Source organism: Marmota monax, unplaced genomic scaffold (genome assembly GCF_021218885.2).
Source record: "Marmota monax isolate L192 unplaced genomic scaffold, Marmota_monax_Labrador192_F-V1.1 WCK01_AAM20220418_F8-fsc00051, whole genome shotgun sequence".
Lineage (NCBI taxonomy): Eukaryota > Metazoa > Chordata > Mammalia > Rodentia > Sciuridae > Marmota > Marmota monax.
This window is the reverse complement of record NW_026695202.1, coordinates 10,154,123-10,174,022: the sequence shown is the minus strand read 5'-3', so window position 1 is coordinate 10,174,022 and position 19,900 is coordinate 10,154,123. Positions and strand designations below refer to the sequence as shown.

The 19,900-nt window shown below is 56.1% G+C and overlaps 1 protein-coding gene across 7 annotated transcripts; it reads right to left on the bottom strand.

Annotated features, from left to right (window-relative positions):
- Nucleotides 1–303: 303 nt before the first annotated feature.
- Pick1 (protein interacting with PRKCA 1) lies at nucleotides 304–18,348 on the bottom strand. 7 transcript variants are annotated; one of them, XR_009225441.1, is made up of 14 exons: nucleotides 18,023–18,348; nucleotides 17,779–17,876; nucleotides 16,602–16,713; nucleotides 10,570–10,698; nucleotides 8,847–8,913; nucleotides 7,396–7,485; nucleotides 5,116–5,169; nucleotides 4,702–4,764; nucleotides 3,931–4,064; nucleotides 3,517–3,609; nucleotides 2,241–2,291; nucleotides 1,480–1,624; nucleotides 799–1,052; nucleotides 304–648 (listed from the first exon to the last, which is right to left on the bottom strand). XR_009225441.1 is itself a non-coding variant. In XM_058574306.1 (14 exons), exons 2-14 carry the CDS (start codon nucleotides 17,817–17,819, stop codon nucleotides 463–465), a joined length of 1,344 nt encoding a protein of 447 aa, XP_058430289.1. In that variant the 5' UTR covers nucleotides 17,820–17,876; nucleotides 18,173–18,347; the 3' UTR covers nucleotides 304–462. The 7 variants fall into 7 exon arrangements, 5 of the variants coding, with proteins under 5 accessions (XP_058430289.1, XP_046285153.1, XP_058430290.1 ...); XR_009225442.1 differs by having other exon boundaries at nucleotides 304–568; XM_058574306.1 differs by having other exon boundaries at nucleotides 304–568; nucleotides 799–1,057; nucleotides 18,173–18,347.
- Between the last annotated feature and the right edge of the window lie 1,552 nt (nucleotides 18,349–19,900).

Genomic DNA, 19,900 nt, shown 5'->3' with positions numbered 1-19,900 from the left:
GTCCTGCCCTCCCCTCCCCCAAATAGGGGTTTACTTCATGTCCAGAAGCACCCGGGGGTCGAAGACGAGGGAGGATGTAAAGGACTCCGGAGGAAGGGAAAAGGTGACAGCCTGGGACCTGCCATATGGTGCTCAGGTGCCACTCTGTCCCCTGGACAGCAGTGGGGACAACAGTGTGACCCCTCCTGCAGGGTGCTGCAAGGAATATGGGATCAGCAGTGACCCTGTGACCGGGAGGCAGGCAGGAGGCAGGCAGGAGGCAGCGAGGCGCGAGGAGGGCCTGTGGCCATGCAAAGAGCCGGCTCCATCTGGTTTGTTTATTGATACAGGCCCAGGCCCAGCCCTGCTCCAGAAATGGCTGAGCTGAGGACAAATAAATAAAGGCCGCCGAGGTGTGGGGGGTGGAGGGGCCAGCGGAAGGGGTGGGGTTGGTGGGACCAGCGGAGGGTGTGCAGGACTCGCCTATTCCCAGCAGGCGCAGCAGGTCCTGGGTTGGATGCCACCTGCAGCCCCTCGTCCTTCTGCCCTCTCCTTCCTAAGTAAGGTCCAGAGGCCTCGCTCTCCCTGGCTGGGGAGGTGAGGGAGGGTGGGCCGGTGTCCAGGGCTGGGCCTCAGCCTGGCAGCTTTCCTGGGCAGGAGCCGGGTTTGCTGTGCGAGGACAGAGGAGCAGGGAGGCAGGCGCCCGAGCCAGCAGGCTTTATGCGCCACCACGTGCACCACTGCCCAGCCCCGCTCCTGCTGCCGTCTGCCCACTGCCCTTCCCCCCTGATCTGCACCCTGGGTGCTCAGGAGTCACACCAGCTTCCGCCCTTGTCCAGGGGTCCAGCAGCCCCGCGGAGATCCCTGGACGGCTCCCGGGCTGCAGTGTCCTCTTCCTCCTCCTCCTCCTCCTCCCCGTCAGTGAACTCGCCCTGGCTGAGGCCATAGGCCAGTGTGGTGTGTGCCAGGTCCACCTCGATGGGGAAGACGTCTGCGTCCCGCAGCACGGAGTAGCAGTCGTTGTAGTACTTGGACATGGTGGACACGAAGCGCTGCAGCTGGAACACGATGTCCTGGACTGGGGCAGGAGGGCAGGGGACAGGCCCGGTGGCTGTGTGCCTCGTGGAGACCCGTGAGCCTGCCCCGCCACCTCCTTCCCCTGGGCACTCAGCTGGCCCCTCAGGCCCTGGGAAGGGGCAGAGGTGAGCACCGGGCAGCCCGTGTGGCGGCCTCCCAGAGGACCCGGTGTCTTGGCCCCCAGTTGAGAGAGCAGAGGCTGCAGGGCATGGGGCCCCCTCCAGGGGCCCACCCAGACCAGGCTCCGGGAAGGTGGACGGGCAGCTGCCAGGGCCTGGCCCTGGGACTCACTTAGGCACTTGACTTCTCTGGGCCTCGGATTTCCCATCTCTACAATGGGGAGAAGCAGGCCGCCACCCTGTACCAAGGCTGTCAGAGAACAGCCCACCACGGCCGCGCGCCTCTGTGCGCCTGTGCCCTCACCGTGCTTCTGATCCAGCAGCTCCATCTTCTCCAGCACGTCCTTGCGCATCTGGGAGAAGCGGGCGCGGGCCTCCTGGCGGCAGCGCAGGATCAGGCGATACTCGTAGTTGCCTGTGCTCACTCGGTACAGGGGCTCCCCTAGGGCCTGGGGCGGGGAGCACGTTAGGGATCCTGGGTGCAGTGGGGCCTGCTGGGTCGGGGGTGGGGCGGGGCGGGAGGGCTGCAGGGCTGACCCCCCAGCTCAGCCCCACAACACAAGGCATTTTTCAGAGCCACCACAGTCCCTTGTTTGAGATGCCAGCACTCATTAGGAGCCCATGGCAATAGCTTTGGAGGGAGAAAAATCCAGAAAAGACCCAAACCCGTCACATTAAACGAATGAAGACGGGTCCTAAGATTGACCCCAACAGCAAAGATATTGAATTGAGTAAATTAAAGTGCCACTCAGGAGTGAGGCTGGACAGCCTCCCTGCAGGGGCCTCACCAGCTTGGAGGTTGTGGGCGAGGAGCAGGACTGAGGAGTGGCCCCATGGCAAGCTGGCCGGCACTCCAAGGCCCAGAGGGACTGGGCGTGGATGGCCCCATGCTCCAGGAACAAGAGTCCGACCAGGCCCCCAGGACTTTCCTGGGATGGCCTGACCCACCTGATGCCCCTGGCAGATCCAGGACATTCTGGGGACTCTGAGGCAGGTAGGAGAAGGTACGTGCGCCCCAAGCCTTTCCAATACAAGGGCTGGGCCCCCTCACCCCTCGATACTCACGATGCAGCTGTATTCCTCGTCGTCCATCTCCTTCACCTTCAGGCAGTACGACTGTGTGGGACAGGTGAGGCCAAGCAGTCAAGAGGCTGCAGCCTCCTGGACATCCACCCCAACATTCCCAGCTCCGCCCATGTCACACCATGCCCCCAGGTGACCCAGGAGGCTGTCCCAGCCAAAGAACTGCAGTATGCCAGGCCTCCTGGCTCCTGCAGACCCCCGCTGGGATCAGCTGCGACCCATATGGGAGAGGCTGGTGGCAGGTGTGTAGGAGGCCTGGGGAGGCTAAGAGCGGCTGGGCAAGGGCTCTCTTTGGAAGGGAGGGCAGGCCTGAGGGCTTGGGTGGCTCAGAGTTGACCCAATTCAGGTCCCAAGGGATGCGCTGGGGGCTGGAAGCATGGTTCAGTGGTATAGCACCTGCTGGGCACCTGCAAGGCCCTAGGTAACAGCCCCAGGAATGAAGGGGAAAAAATACCCTGGGAAAAATGGTTCCCTCCAGAGATGGCACACAGGCCCAGCCTGGCTCTGGGAAGTCCCACAACGGAGCTTGGCTTCCCAACTCTTGACCACAGAATTATTACCTAAAACCAACATTCCCTGGCACCAATTGAAACTACCTAGACCTAGACATTATGGTTTGGATGTGAAAAGCCCCCTAAAAGCTCATGTGTGAGACAATGCAAGACACCGGGTTGAGAGACCTTAACCCAGTGAATTCGTCCCCTGATGGGATTAACTGAGAGGAGGAGGAGAGCAGGTAGGTGTGGCTGGAGGAGGGGACGCTGGGGGCGCGGCTTTGGGGCAGACACTTTGGATCTGGCTAGTGGAGCCTCCCTCTGCTTCCTGATCACCCCCCTCAACCAAGCTCTTCCACCAGGGTCCTGCCTCACAGTAAGCCCCAAGGAATGGCGCCTGCTGTCTACGGTCCAAGATCTCTGAAACCGTGAGCCCTAAAATAAACCTTTCCTCCTCTAAAATTGTTCTGGCTGGGTCTTTTAGTCGCAGTGGCAAAAAAGCTGACTGAAACACTCACTCACTGTTAAAATGTGATTTAAAAAAAATTAAAAAGTCCCCCAGGGTCAGAGTGACGCGACCAGAGCTCCAGTACCAGCCCCAGGCCCAACGAGGTGCCTCTGCATGGCCAGCAGGCCTAAGCTGCTCCCGGATCTCCAGAGAGTCTGGAATTTCCATGTCCCAGTCAGATGTGACGGGGCTGTATGTAGCTGGATGACACAAGGCAGGGCAGGCCTCCAGCGGGGCTCACCTGCAGGCTACTCACCAGGTACTCGAACTTCACGTCCAGGTACTTCCTGATGGTGAGGCGAGTGTCCGGGATGGCCTTGTTGAGGTACGTGTTCAGGTCTGTCAGCATCTGGGGGTGGGGGGGATGTGCTTAGGTCTTCCCGACAGGGGGTGCCAGGGTGACAAAGAGTGGCACTGTGTCACCTGATTCAGGTGTCACAGCCCACGGACACTGCCCAATGGCCTTTCCCATCTCAAGGTTAGGACCAAGTCTAGGCCGTGATGAGCTGTGATCTGGTACAAGGCTGACCAGCCTCCAGGTCCCCACAGGCCTGAGCAGTGCGGCAGCCACGTAGGTGACCAGGCAGGACCCACACCCCAGCCCCTGGCTGCAGTGGAAGAGCCCTGCACGCCACGCTGTCCCCTCCCTGGCCTCACACGCTGGACGTACCGGCTTGATGGTCTTCAGCAGCCGAACGCCAAACTTCTCCATGCTGCGGTGCGCGTCGGCAAACTTCACAAAAGCCTCGCTTGCTGCCGGCTGGGGCTCCCGCACCCCGATCACGGAGAACACGTCCCCAAAGGCTGCATGACAAGCATGGCTTGAAGGCTGCCCCCACCTGACCCCCTGATGGAAAGCCAGGGCGTCACCAGGGGGCTGGCATGTTGGAAGACAAGTCTACGTGGGGTCTGCGCCCCGGGAGGGCATCTGCATCTCCGAGCAACGGCTCTGGAAGAACTGGGAGCACACAAACTGGGGAGCCGGGCTGCGCGCCCCAATGGTGGGACCAGAGGAGAGCTGAGCCAGCCTGAGGTGGTAGCGCTGAGGGCACAGCACTGGTCTGGGAATCTGGGTTCTGATGTCAGGACCACCCAGTGGCCATTTCCTGCCTGGGCTTCACTTCCCCACCTACAAACGGGGCTCACCGTGGATGTCCCGCACAGTCTCCCGGCCTTGTAAGAAATGGGACACAAACGAGGGGAACGCATGCATTCAAGTGGCAACGTAAGGAGTAGGGTGGGCCCTCAGGAGGCCAGCGGCCCAGAGCTTCCACTGGCCCTCGCTGCCACCCCAGCTGGAGGCTGAGCTGTTTCTCCCCAGCATGGGTACAAGGCCCCGGGAGGAAGGGAAGCTGGCCACTTTCTCACTGTTAGGGTCACTGAGCCCAGAGAGAGGCAGGGACTTGCCCGGGCCATGCAGCAGGCTTGGGGAGGCCATTACCCCGGTGGGTCTGTGAGAGTTCATAAAAAGCCCGGAGGAGATTCTTCGTGTGTTCCGTCATCCCTGGGGAGGAGACCCAAATCATGAGGATGGGGGCACATGTCACAGGCCACACAGGCCAGGGCACAGCCCCAACCCCCACCCCATTCAGGCCTTCACTGGTACTGGAGCCACTGGGTCTTCCCACAGCCCCACCAAGAGGCCCCTCATTCAGGGGACTGGGACTTTGTGTGATGCAGGACGACACGGCCTCTCAGAGGCTGCACCTTCGGGAGCACAGGGATTCTGGGGACTCATAAGTTTAGAGGTCCTAGAATTTCTCAGGTTGGCCTCCCTGCCTCCAAGGCCACTCTCTCTGGACAGGTTCCTAGGCAGAGCCAGGGCCGGGCGCTTCCTATCCAAAGCCTCACGCACCTTTATAAAGCTCAGCCGTCCGCTCCAGCTCCTCCAGCCTCTTCACCAGCCCATCTGTGGGGTTCAGAGAACAGCTGAAGTCAGGTCAGAGGTGAGGAGAGTGGCCTGAGGAGGCCAGGGCAGGAGTGGGGACGAGGGGCGGGCCCAAAAAACTGGCTTCTACACAAGATGGGGGCCCAGGCACCCCAGGGTCGGCAGTTCAAGAGTGATCTGTAAATGGCCTCGGCACCCAAATGAGAGGCGAGCAGGGGACTTGCTCCTGGGATGAGTCCCCACTCCACCCACTGGGGCCAACCCAGGAGCACAGGTCCTTCCAAAGGTCTTCAGTGCAAAAACATTGGGCCCCCCAAGATGAAGCCGGTGAACAGCTCCCCGTGCTGTAGGAGGCAGGCTCTTGGTGAGCAGCCAGGCCTCTGGCCCTGCTGACACAGCCCAGCCAGGCAGGGGACAGGCAGGGGACAGGCAGGGAGATCTCAACCGTTTCCCAGGCAGGCTAGGAGCGGTTGCTGGCATGGCAAAGCATGAGGCGGCTGGCAGGTCAGACAGGAGGCAGAGGAGCGGGGTCTGGGAAGGGCTGGCACTGGGTGTAGGACTTGGTGGCCCAGCTGTTGGCTTGGCAGGCATCGGCCAAGCACCAGCCATGTGCTGCCACCGTGTCAGGCCCAGGGAATGACTAGGGTGAACATGATCCAAGTCCTGCTCTAGGCTCCAAGAGCAGAGGCACAGGGAGAAGTGGGGGCCCACAGCCTCACAGAAGGGCCGCCCAATGGGAGGACACAGATGACCAGGGATGGGCGGGATTCCAGCCTGGGGAGGGGGCAGTACAGGGAGCACACAAGGCCAGCCAAGGGCCAGCCTGAGGAGGAGCCAGAACTCCTCCAGCCAACAACTGCCACCCTCCCCAGGGCTCCCAGCAATCCCAGATAGGTCTCCACCTGGTGAGGACATAGGGCACACACGCCTCTCCATGGGGAGCAACGTAAGGGACAAGCCTGTGCTGGTGGCTTTTTTATGCAGCCACCTCCCAGGGCAGGCTGGGCCTGTAACAGCATTTGTACCCACAGCACAGACCACTGGGCACCAGGCCCGCTGGAGGCTCCCTGGGCAGGTCTCAGTCCTCCTTAGTTTGAGCTGCTGGGACAGGAACTACTTCCCCCATTCTACTGAGAAAACCAAGGGACAGAGAGGTAAAGCAATTTGTCCCAAGTCACACAGCTGAGAAGGTCTAAATCGGGGTCTTCTTGCTCCCTAGTGTCCTGTACTGACCAGGGTTAGAGTCTTCAGTGCAAGAAGAGGAGGGGGGAAGGTGGCTGGGGAGTGGGCTGCTGGGGAGGAAGGGTACCCTAGAGGTCTTCGGGAGGCCCTGGCTCCCTGGGCCTGAGCACGTGGCCGGCAGGAGAGGAGCCGTGTAGGCACCCGCTGTTGTTTGTAGCTGGGTCATGGGACATCATGACAGCTTTGATTTTAGAAACCCTATTTATGGCTAGGGAAATTGCAAGGTTTCGGGGGAAAAACACAACAACCAGTTCTAATTTCATCTCAACGCATGGTCGCTACGGGAACAGGATTTATAGGCACCAAGAGGCCCAAAATAGCAGCTACCACTTTTGTACCCCATTTGGAACAGGCTCAGGCCCCACCCCCACAGCCACAGCCACAGCCAACAAAGCCCAGCGTGCCCAGCTAAGCCTACAGTTCTCAGGTCTCTCTCCCCGGCCATGGCACAGCGGTGCTATTTATGAGCCCGGCTGGCGATGGAGGGAGCGGCCTATGTCTCTCTGGCCTCCCCAGGACAGAAGGCGTGCGTGTACCCGTGTGTGTACACGCGGGCATGTGGCTGCTCCCCGCCGGGGTGGCCACCTCCACAGCCAGCCTGGACAGGGACCAGAGACAAGGGTAGCAGCGCCACCTCCTGGGGAAGGGAGGGGCTGATGAGGCAGCGGGAACCAGGATGCAGATGGGGAGCCATCTCTCAGGCTGGCCCTGGCTCTCGGCCCCCAGCCTGGAGAGGTGGAGGAGGCACCTGACCTGAGTCTGTCTCCTCCTCTGTGATCTGAGGGGCCCTGGTGGTGAGGGTGGCCCAGGTGACAGCTGTGGGAGCTCTCTGGGAACCAGAAAGGCCTCCAGGGACACAAAGAGATGGTGACTATCAGCCCCTCAGGCAGAGGCAGAGCCCGGCCAGCAGGACCCATACCAGCCTGGCAGGCAGCCATAGTGCCCCAGCCCACGGGCCTGAGTGAGAGTCCTTGCGCCAGAGCTGGGTGGGACAAGGGGACTCACCATTGCACAGGATGGCCCGGCTCAGGCCCAGGGCATCAGCCGTCCCTGAACTCATGTTCTCCACCAGCCGGTGCTTGACCTTCTTCAACACTGGGGCCAGGAGAGGAAGGACCCAGTGAGTTGCTACTGAGCCCCAGGCCATCCCTGTCCTGGGTCCCCTCACAACTGGCTGAGAGCTGGACTGGGGCTCGGGCTGGGAGTCTAGGAAGCAGCAGTGTCCAGGGGGGATGGCCTGCACTCTTCACCCCCCACTTCGGGGGGCTGGCAGGCTGGGGGAGGTAAACGTGGGGTGTGCGGCCCAGGGTCCACCTCACGCCAGCTGCTGGCATCACTGAGGGCCCAGATGGCCCAGGCTCAACAACAGCCACCAGGCCAGTCAGGAGCCTGTCCCTCGCCCTCTTCGCTTTTCATCAGGACTTAGAGTGGCCCCTACGAGGGAAAGGGGAAGGGTCAGTGTCTGTGCTGGTTACATCAATGTTGTGGGTGCCATCGGGACCACTGGCCTCAGGCTCAGTCTCAGTTATGGCTTCTGACCAGCTCAGTGCCTGGAGGGATCCTGGGACAGAACCCAGGGGTGCTAAGAAGGAAGCTCCAGACTGACTTGATTTGCCCTTTGCCTTTTGCCCTGACCCAGGAGGTGGCTCTGGACCTAGGCATGGGGTGGATGTAGGCTCACGTGGGTGTGCGCTCATGAAGGGGTCACTGGGACTCGGCCTTTGTTCCCTAATGTGTGTGTGGGGGGGGGAGGGGGGCTGGTCCAGAAGACTTTGAAGCTGTTGTCCCACTGGTCCTTTATTTTACTTTTGTGCCAGGAATCTAACCCGGGGCACTTTACCACTAGCCACATCTCCCCAGCACTTTTTTACTAAGTTGCTGAAGCTAGCCTCAAACTTGCAATCCTCCTGCTTCAGCCTTCTGAGGCACTGGGATTCCAGCGTGTGCCACGTCGCCTGGCCCCTCTTATTCTTAAAGCTTCTACAGAACCAAAGCCCAGCCCCTCTGGCAGGAGGCACCCTGTCCCAGAGCATGCTGTGGGAGAAGGGCTGGCCTATGACCTTCTACCCAGTGGCTAAGGTCTGTTCTAACCCTGCATCTTCCTGGGAGCAGAAGGCAGGGAGGGGGTCAGGGAGGAGGGGTGGGCAGGTGGACACGAGGCACTGGCCAAGGCTGGCTGCCTCCCTTTCTGGACTGCAGTAAATCCAAGCGGCCTACAGAGGACAACCCTAAGACAGCAAGCTCTCAGCGGGGCTAGTTAGGGGATAGGGTAAAAGTGGGCAGTGAGACACGGGCACAGGTCAGCCACAGGGAGAGTACCCCAGGTCCTGCCAGGCCTTTCAGACTGTCAGAGACCACAGCCACAGAGCTACTGATGACTTCATAAGGAGGATGGGAGCTCCTCTGTGTAGGGCTGGGGTTGGTGGGCAATGGCGCCGCTGCTCTGGCCAGCTTACCAATGTCCAGGGACATGCCCTGCTTGGGGTCCGCCTGCAGCTTGTTGTAGTGGATGGTCACCTCCCCCTGCAAATGCAGCACAGGCAGCATGTGACAAGGCTCTTGAGTCCCAGGCCCCTCCCTGAAGCCTTCTTTATTTGTGCCTAGTGCTAGGACACCTAGGAGAAGGGGCCAGGGACAGCCAAGCCCTGGGGCCCCGTCCATCAGGGGAGGTCAAAGAGAATCAGAGAGTCACAAGAGTTGTGTTCCAGCGCTGAGAGGGGAGGGCTTCTCTGCAGAGCTTGGACTCCTCCACGAAGCCCTTCCTGACCACAGGCCACAGTGGCCACTCGTCGTTATAATCCTAAGGCACTTGGACTTGGGACTAAATCCACCCGAATATAAAACAGAATTTAAAACTCCGTCCCCAGTGGGAATGGAAATGAGCCAGCACAGTTGGAATCAGGAGCGGGTGAAACCACTTAGGAGGCTGCGGGATGCTCTGCAGAACCAGCCCACGGAGCAGCTGGGGTAAAGGAGGCTGCCGTGGGGGGAGGCCGGGCCCAGGACCGGTTCACGCAGTTGAGCCAGTTTAGCAGGTCACTTCCTCCTCTGGACACCAGTGAAGTGTGGGGCAGTGACTCCTGCCTGGCACTCAAACTTGAGAGTTGGGGGAACCATGTTCAGGCCAAGGCTGCGTAGGAACAGGAGCCCCGTCCTCACGGCAGCACAAGGGGCTGGGGAGACAGGCCTGCGAGGACAGGGTCCACGAGCCCGTAGCAAGGAGCCGGAGGAAGGGGCTGCTGGAGGGGCACATGCCTCCCACACCGGGTATGCATGGAAGGCCGCCTGTCACTTGTGGCCACCAGGTAACGCCTGTGACACAGCCGTGCAGTGGTGGCTATGGGCTCAGTGAATCTGGCTGCTGCCTTTAGCAGCTGGAGCCCTGAGACCCAGTCCCTGGCTTCTTCCTTGGCTGAAGGGGTGCTAGAAGGCGGCCTCGCAGAACTCGAAGCCTCTCCCTGAGGTAGGAAGGCACATGGGGATGACTTGGCCACACAGGGCCTTGGGGGAGAAGCCACAGAAGGGGCTTCCGGGTGGAGCCAGAAAAGGGACGTGGGGAGGTGGGAGCAGCCCTGATCCCAGCGGGGAGTGGGAGTGCTGGGCCTGGGGCAGGGGGCAGCTAAACCACTGAGCCAGCCTCTTCCACGGTGGGCTGTGCCTGCCCCCAGGGCCTGCCAATCACCCTGCTCCCTGCCTCACGCTGCTTCCCTCACTGTACCAGTTTCCCAAGAGCCACCAGCAGCCAGATGTCTAGGAAGTGGCAGAAGGGCCTTGGGCTCACTTCCAAAGTGGCCAGGCTGCTGCCTGCTGCGCAGGGAGGAGGTCCCTGTAGAGACCAATATGGCCCCGCTAACATTAGTAGGATCTACTATCCAGGGAGGGTCCCCTTGGGCTTTCAGCTTCTGCTCCAGCCCTGACCAGGGACACCATGGTTTGCCCAAGTGCGTCAGAACCCCCAAGAGTGGCGCCCCACAGATGCCTTGTGTCCTGGGGCTCTTTCACCAGGCCCAGCACAAGCACAATATTAGTATTTACTGAAGAAAGGAGGGAGAAACGGAGGGAGACCCGGGTGTACCCCTGACACTGTGATACCAGGAGGGGAGCAGCGGCCCCCCTGCAGTCTGCACAGAGGGCTCAGAGCAGACCTGGCGGCTCCAGGCCCCACCGCAGCGGCCTTACCTTCACCTCCTGAATCATCTTGGCCACCTCCACCTTGGTTTTCCCCTTGATTGACCTGCCATTGACGCCGGTGATCTCATCGCCAGCTGCCACCGTGCCATCGAGGGCCGCAGGTGTGTTGTCAAATACCTGAAGATGACGTGGGGGGCGGGGGGGGGGAGACACGACACAACGGACTGAGGTGAAGCTGGGAGACGGTCATTCCCTCCACCCACACTGCCTGGTTCAGTCTCCAGCTCTGCCCTGTGGCTTCTTGTGTAGAGCAAGCAAGGGAGGGATGACCCCACGTTCCTGAAGAAGGACAGGACATAAATCTGAACCGACGAGACATTCCTTTTCTAATGGCAAATACACCAACCGTCACACATCCATGTGAGGGTTTGCTCCTCCAATGTTACCTCTTGACTCAGCATCCCAAAGCGCCTCTTATCAATTCTACACCTCACTTTGGTCCCCAAAGAACAGTCCATGTCTGTCATGAACAGGGGCCCCAAATGCCTGTGAGCCCCTAATCCCAAGTGACCCCTTCAATAGGATCCAAGCCCACTGGCTGTGTGAGGCTGTGTGTCTGCTGCTGAAGATCAGAACTACAAGTGACACAGCAGGGAGAGTCGGCCACCTGGTGTACAGCAGACTGTACCCAAGAAGCCACCAGGAGAGAGGCCCGCATCATCAGCAGTGGTTCTGATATTGTATTCCTTCTGCCCTACCTGCAATTTCTAAATTTTCTACAAAAAGAAAAAGAATGCTTCACAACTTATAATATTACAAGGAAAAATAAGATAATTAAGATGTACATTTCTGCTGCATCCCAGAATCACACTGAAAACAACAGTGAAAGACAGGTACGACAGGTACGATGAAACACTGCTCAAAGTAATAAAGACAAGTAATCGGAAGTGCATCCCACGTTCACGGCTGGGCAGCCCGAGCATCCCTCAGATGACACCACCACCCTAAGCAATCCACAGAGTCGGTGCGAACACTGTCAAAATCCCAAAGAGATTTTTATTTTTTTTTAAACAGAAATAGAAAAATCCACCCTAAAATCCACCTGGAATCTCAAGGGACTGCAAAGGCTAAAACAATCTTGAAAAAGAAAAACAAAGCCGGGAGACCCAGAGTTCTTGATTTCCCAAGTTTCTACAAAGCTACAGTAATTAAAACAGAACAGTACCGGCATAAAGGCAGATGGACAGACCAAAGGAACAGAACAGAGAGCTCAGAAATACACCCTTGTGTATACGGTCAAATGATTTTTGACAGGAGCCAAGAACATTCAATGGGGAAAGGAAAGTCTTTCAACAGTGGGTGCCGAGGGAAAGGGGATCCGCATGCAAAGAATGAAGCCTGTCCGTGGCCTAAAATGATACGCCAAGTCTAACTCAAACTGGATCAGCAACCTAGATGTAAGACTAAGACTGTAAAACTGAGAGGAAAACAGAAGCTTCGGCCCAGGGATTTGGCAATGACTTCTTGAATATGACACCAAAGGCATGGGAAACAAAGAAAGAACACAAAAGAACTTTGTGAAAAAAGTTTTCTGGTTGTAGATGGACACACTAACTTTATTTATTTATTTTTATGTGGTGCTGAGGATCAAACCCAGTGCCTCACCTGTGCTAGGCAAGTGCTCCACTATTGAGCCACGACCCCAGTCCAAAAGATTTTTTAAATCTGTGAATCAAAATCCACTATCAGCCAGGTGCAGTAGTGCACGCCTATAATCCCAGTGGCTTGGGAGGCTGAGGCAGGAGGATCTCAGGTTCAAAGCCAGCCTCAGCAACAGTAAGGCGCTAAGCAAGGCACTGAGATCCTGTCTCTAAATAAAATACAAAATAGGGATGGGGATGTGGCTTAGCAGTTGAGTGCCCCTGAGTTCAATCCCTGGTAGGAAAAAAAAAAAAAAAAAAAACCACTATCAACAGAGTAAAAGTCAATCCACAGAATGGGAGAAAATGGCATTTGATAAGATATTAATATACAAATATACAGAGAACTAACAACAAAGCCAACAACCCAACTCAAACATGGGCAAAGGACTGAACAGAGATTCTCCAAAGAGACATAAGTGGCCTGTAAATACAGCGGATGCTCAATCTCACTAATCACTGGAGAAATGAGAAGCAAGGCCACCAGGAATCACCACCTCACACCCATCAGAAGGCTGGTGCAGACCACAGAGAAAATAACACACGCTGCGAGGATGCGAGAAACGACCTTGCGCGCTGTTGGTGGGAACGAATAGCCACACAGGCCTGTGGAGGGAAGCACAGCGCATCCTCAGAAAACTAAAAACAGAACGGCCCTCAGCCCAGCAATTCCGCTCCCAGGTGGACACCAGAAGAACTGAGAGCAGGGTCTTGAGGAGAGCTCTGTGCAAGCTGGCTCAGAGCAGCCCGGCTCACAACAGCCACGAGGCGGAAGCAGCCCAGATGTCCACCAGGGGAGGACCGGCCAAGCAGCGTGTAGTGGAACATTCCTCAGCCTTTGAGGGGAAGGACCTCCTGACACATACCATGCCACGGAGGAACCTAGAGGACATTACAGTAAAACATTCCAGGAACAAAAAAACACCACCCACGATTTCACTTGCACGAGGGCCTGGAGCAGTCAGAACCAGAGGCAGAAAGTGGAATGGGGCTGCCGGGGACTGAGGGGGCGGGTTGGGGAGCTCGTGTTTAATGGGTGTGGAGTTCCAATGTCATGAGATGAAGGGCTCTGGACAGTGCCAATGGCTGCACCACACTATGAAGATATTTAATACCGGTGAACTGTGTAGTTAAAAATGGTTAGGATAGGGGCTGGGGTGGTGGCTCAGTGGCAGAGCGCTTGCATGTGCGAGGCACTGGGTTCGATTCTCAGCACCACATAAAAATAAATGAATAAAATAAAGATCCACCAACATCTAAAAAAATATTTTAAAAAAATGGTTAAGATAGTCAAACATGGTGGCACATGCATGTACTCCCAGCAGCTCGGGAGGCTAAGGCAGGAGGATCACAAGTTCAAGGCCAGCCTCAGCAACTCAGTGAGGCCCTCAGCAACTTATCGAGACCCTGTCTCAAGGATAAAAAATAAAAAGGGGATGTGGTTAAGCAACCCTGGGTTAAATCCCTGGTACCCCCCCCCCCAAAAAAAAAAAAAAAAAGAAAAAAGCTTACGATGGTAAAGTTTATGTATTATGTTATGTACATTTACTACAATTAAAAAACTGCAAAATGGAAGCGAGAGCAAAGACCATGGAGGGCAGGATGTCCTCTATTAGTAACACAAAAACTCTCATGTACAAGAGAGCAGTGCTCTGAGGAAGCCGTCCCCTGGGGAGCCAGCCCAGACAACAAAGAAGGCCCATGCCAGCAGTGGTCCCCGTGACACCTCAGGATCCCAGGGGTGAGGAGTTCCCAAAACCCTTGACAGAGCAATAACAGGCACATTAGAAATAAAGGGTCTCCAAAGAGAAGGGCGATAGCTCGGAGGCCACAGGGAGGAGGCCACGCCATCAGACTTCTAGTCAAACAGGCTTCTGGCCTGACATTTATTCTTTTTAAAAAATTTTTTTTTAGTTACACGTTACACAATAACTTTGTTTATTAATTTTTTTTTTTTTTTTTAAAGAGAGAGTGAGAGAGATAGAGGTAGAGAGAGAGAGAGAATTTTTTAATATTTATTTTTTAGTATTTGGCGGACACAACATCTTTGTTTGTATGTGGTGCTGAGGATCGAACCCGGGCCGCACGCATGCCAGGCGAGCGCGCTACCGCTTGAGCCACATCCCAGCCCCTTTGTTTATTAATTTTATGTGGTGCTAAGGATAGAAACGAGTGCCTCATGTGTGCAAGGCAAGTACTCTGCCACTGAGCCACAACCCCAGCCCCTGACATTTATTCTTTTTAAAATAAATTTATTTTATTTTTTATTTATCTATGACAGCAGAATTAATTCTTATTACACATATAAAGCACAATTTTTCATATCTCTGGTTGTATACAAAGTATATTCACACCAATTCATGTCTTCATACGTGTACTTTGGATAATAATGTCCCTCATGTTCCACCATCATTTCTGACCCCACGCCCCCTCTCTTCCCCTCCCACCCCTCTGCCCTATCTAGAGTTCATCTATTCCTCCCATGCTCCCTCTCCCTACCCCACTATGAGTCAGCCTCCTTCTATCAGAGAAGACATTTGGCATTTGGCCACTTGGGATTGGCTAACTTCACTTAGCATTCTGACATTTATTCTTGAGTCTGATAAGCCAAATGTCAACTGAAAAGAATATGGAAGTGACAATGTCAAAAAAAGATGTGAGGGCATTCAAAGACAAAGATCTCAAAGCTGATCTTCCACACAACCTCTCTCAGAAAGCTATAGGCCGGTCTCCACCCAGACAGGGACCCTGGAGAAGAGGATTCCAAAAGAGGACAGGGAGGGAGAGGGCCCAGGGCGCGGTGGGGAGACGGGGGCAGAGAACAGACGGCAGGAGGATGGGGAAGGTCTGAGTGGAAAGCGTACCGAGAAAACCAGGAGACTATCATGAAGAAAAGGAAAGAGAGGCTGAGCTAAGAAGAGAAACAGGTTTCTTAAACAGTTCAACACAGAGCCACAGGATGAAAGCTCAGGAAGCAAAGGGCTTGTCTTCTCCATCTCTTCAACCCCTGTCACTGCAACAGAGCTGCCAGGCATTCAGAAAAGATCTGCTGAGCAAAACACCTGTCGAACTTAGTGTCTTAGCCCAAAATGCCAAGATGGCCATGTGGGGAGAATGGAGCGGGAGGGAGCAGAGTGCACCAGCGCAGGCCACCGACCTTCACAGGTGATAGACGAAAAGCAACGGGACAAGCGCCCTGAGACAAGTGTGGCCCTGTGTGAAGAAACAGCGAGGGGGTGGGGGGCAGGGAGCCGCAGCCACACACAGGCCTTTCAGTGCTGTTGACGCGTCAGAGGCAAGTCAGATGGTACTTTGATAAAAACAAAATTGAATTTTAGAGGAGACACTCTAATAGTTTATAATCCCAGTTCATATTACACAAACCCGCCCACCAAGGCTCCAACAGACGGGGAGAGGGAGGTACCAGAGAGGCTGAACAGGCACATGGCAAGAAGACCAGGCCTGGAAGAGGCCTCTCTAGAGCCTCCTGGGTCAGAGGAGGCCAAGTTCACACCCTGGGCAGAGACATGACCAGAGGATCCTCCCAAAAGCCATGGTGCCCACGTCCCCCAATGGCTACTTGGCCAGGAGGGCTGAAACAGCTGCAATCCAGACCTTCCAAGGCAATAGAAAAGTCACTGACTAACTGCCACATGGTAAGGAGACCTCCCAGCAGGATTGTCCCCACTCCTATGTCACAACTGATAGAAAAACATCAGGGCAGCTCCCTCAGCAGGGGCCACAAAGTTGTCCATTATCACAGGCAGAGCAGCTAAGGAAATGTGATGTGGCCAGGAGTTGCCAGCTGCTGCTCAGGGAGGGCTTCTTCAGCACCAGTGTATTGTCATTCTGTTCAATTTTTATAAGAATCCAAAGATGTTTATGCCTATGTATTTCAAATCCTCACTTTCTGGGAGAGGAAACAGGCCCAGAGAGGTTAAAGAACTTGCTAGTAATCAGGGAAGCTATTTCATAGCCTTCCCACTTCACCCAAGGCTGACAGCTCTGCTGATTCATCAAAGACATTTTCACTGAATGTCCACTGCATGCCAGGCACTGTACCTGGCATCAACAATGGTGAAAAAGCAGACTGAAACCCTGCCCTCATAATGCCAAAAGCCTGGCAGGGCAGCCAGCTGTAGAACAGGTAGCAAGGGAATGATTATAGATGGCGACAAGTGCCACGGGCAAAGAAGGGGTTCAAATGACAGAGAAAAACATGGGCAGCAGCTGGTCCGAAGGCCTTGCTGAGGTCAGATCTCAAAAATGAGAAGGAACCAGGTTCTTCAGAGCAGAATGGTGAACCTGCCCCTGCCATACCCAGTAGGGAGATGACTCCCTCCATCCGGACCCTACTGCCACCTCCAAAGTGCCGGATACCTGGACAATGTACAGGCAGGGACAGTACTGGGCCCCTCCTCCAATGCTGATCCCGATCAGGTTCTGAGCATCCTTCTGCAGGGTCACCTTCCCAGGCACAGTAGGGATTCCACTAGAAAGAGAAGCAAATGAGGCTGAGCCTCCTGGAGGACGGAGCTGGAGGGGGAGGGCCCTCCAACAGCCCACAAGGCACCAAAGGCTGCGCAGCCTCTCCTCTTCCTTACTTGGCCAGAAACAGCAATTTGTGCTAGAACATATGCTGCTCCTGGAGTTGTGCAGAGGTGAAAAGAAACCCCAGCCCTGCCACTGCTCTGCCATGGGACTTGGTAAATCACCCTCTCTGCATCTCAATTTCCTCGTCCATAAAACGGGAAGAGTCTCCCTTATCCGAGTTCCCACAGAACGGGCATGGAAGGCACCAGGGCCAACCCAGCAGGGCTGTCCCCACTCCTGGGTCACAACTGATAGAAAATCACCACCTTCCTGCTCTTCCCTGACTTCAAACTTTCAAAAGATTTAGCCAGGCTCTGTCACCTTCGGAGAAACATGTGGAACATTATAACCACCTCTAGAGAGTCTTTCCCTGTTATTCAACTATTCTCCTGCCATCTCTCAATTCCTCTACTCAATTACCCCTCAGTTTCACTATAAATTAGCAGCTATTTACATTCTATGGCAAAAAACATAAGTGTATTAACTTATTCATTCAAAAGACAATTGTTAACAAGCTATTAGTTAACCCAAACCTACTAAGTGCTGAGAACACAGAAAGGCGTTAGACCCAGTCCTTGTCTGAGACTACATTCTAATGAGCAGATAACTCTAATTTTGCAACTCTGTCTTACTAATTATCTATACTGCAGCAAAACCTGGCTGCCTGGCCACCTCTGTGAAGCCTTCCCTGACCACCCAGCAGGCAGAGGCACTGCTCCACCTGCTCTGCTTTCCTTAGCACTGGCCGATGCTGTAGGTGTCCTGTGGCCTGCACAGTAGTCGTCTATTAACCTGCCACAACCCCCTGCGGAAGATGAGCTCCTGAAGGGTAGGGCCTGTTTCTGCTACGGTACACCCGACTCCCCCATTGAGAAGAACGGGTTTGTGGAGCTGGGAAGTTCAAGGAAATGGGGGTCACCTGAGCCCCGGAACTCCTAGGTCTTGTGGGGAACAAAGTACTCACAGTTTATCCTCCTCGATGTCGTAATCCAAGTCTGCAAACATGGTTCCGAGAGTCGGGGTGGGCTGGCCAACGGCCAGGCTCGGCAGGGGAATGGGGAACTGGGTCAGGGAAAGAAAGGAGCACAGGGCTCAGGGGACCGGAGTGCCCGAAGGCCGGCCCCAGGCCCCCACACCCCATCAAGGACCCAGGGCCTCCCCGGCCTCGGGCAGGGGGCGCGGCGTGCGGGGTGGGCGGCGGCTCTTACTAGGTACAGGGAGGGACTCCAGGCCAGGGCGGCGGGCTCGGATCCCAGAGCCAGCCCCACGGGTCTCCAGGCCCTTGGGAGCTGCCTCTGTCGCTCACGGGAGACTCGGTCCCACAGTAGGGTCGGGGCCGGGCTGGCACCTGAACCCACCTGTCGTTCCACCTGGCGGCGGCCGCAACTGTCGCGTCACTTCCGGCGAGACGCGGAAGTCCCGCCTTCCCCCGGGTACGTGCCCCGGTGGCTGCCGTCCGCCCTTCGCTTCCCGCTCCCCGGCTCTCAGGACCGGGGCAGAGAAAAGCGCTGGAGGGAGCTCGCCTTTGTATGGAAAAGCGGAAACAACGGAGACGCCTTCACCGGCCGACAGCGCCGGGCCCCGTCCCTCGCGCGGACGCCGCCATCACCGGAGGGCAGGTCCTCCCGGCTTCCTCCGCGGCACGCTGGGGACCACGCCGGCCCTGGCGGTTGCCATGGCAACGGAAGCATCCCTGGTCCGGAGTTACCTCCGGCCGAGTTCAGTGGACCACACACTCGGAGACCTTGCCTTTCACGTCGTCACCGTGTCGTCCTAGGAAAAGCCCATGACTTGTCGACTAGAGTGACGGTACCAGAGACGGAAGGGCCCCTGGAGGTCCCAGCCCCAGCCAGCTTGGCAGACAAGGAAACGAAGTACCAGAGAAAGGAAGTCATTTTGTCCAGAGCCACAAGGAGTTGGAGGAAGATCTAGATCCTGGCCGCGAGCACCCCTGCCGCCGTTGGCGCCTCGGTTTCCCCCGCCCTTCCCTTCCTCCTTTACCGCTGCGCACATCCCCAGCTCTTTTTATTTTTGAGACTAAGTTGCCCACGCTGGCCTCAAACTTGCCATCCTCCTGCCTCAGCCTCATGAGTAGCTGGATTACAAGCGTGTGCAGTGTGCCCAGGTGTCCAGTGCCCTTTGAACACTCACACTAAATCTGGATCCAGGAGAGGTGTATTCACTTCTGATAAGGACTGATTGGACTTGTCACTTTTTCTTTATGAGCCTCAGTTTCCCCATATACAAACTAATGGCATTGAGTAGATGCTTTCCGTGGTATTTGGTGAAAGATTCCTCATACCCCACTCCTTCCCTAAGTCCTGAGTACACTGAGGTGACCTTAGCCTCCACGTCTCTGAGACTCAACAAACGCCATCAGTGTTTCCCAGTGGAGGAATCCGCATCTTATCTTCCCACTTGATATTATGTAAAACGGGTTCCCTGGAGGAGGTTGGCTGTCACAGGACCACCGCTCTCTTGGTCACCACATTCAGGCTGCATGGGAACCGACTTATCCAGGGTCCTTCCCCAGCTGCCCCAGGGTCCATGAGGGAAGAGGATGCAGAGGGATGATTATCTACATATCCCAGGTCTGATGGAAGCCCTCCCACCCCTTCCGTAGGGAGCTGACCTGAGTTTGGGCAGGTATGCAGAGGGCTGCCGTGGCAACAGCTCTCCCTGTGCCCACTGCTCTGGAGTTGAGATCACTTTCACAGAATTTTAAAGTTCACCACCACCCTGAGAGGAGAGCAAGCAGGGAGACTGAGGCTCAGAAGCAGCTCCGCCTTTTTCACATGCTCTGGGCAGAGCTGGGATCACCAAGCTGGGATCACCTGTTTTCAGGCCACAGTTTCAGTCTTGAAGAATGGCTGCCTCCCAGCCCAGGTGCTTTAATGTGCATTGTGGCTCTTCCACCCACTCAGCCCCAGCTCAAGCCCGGGCCCTGCCATTTTGTAGCAGATTGTGGGCAAGTCACAGCTAACTCTGAGCCTTGAATGGGAAAATAGTCCCTCCCACAGATATTTGTGAAAGTCAAGATTAAAAGGAGAAACAGGTTTGAAGTGCTTTGTAAACAATTCATATGA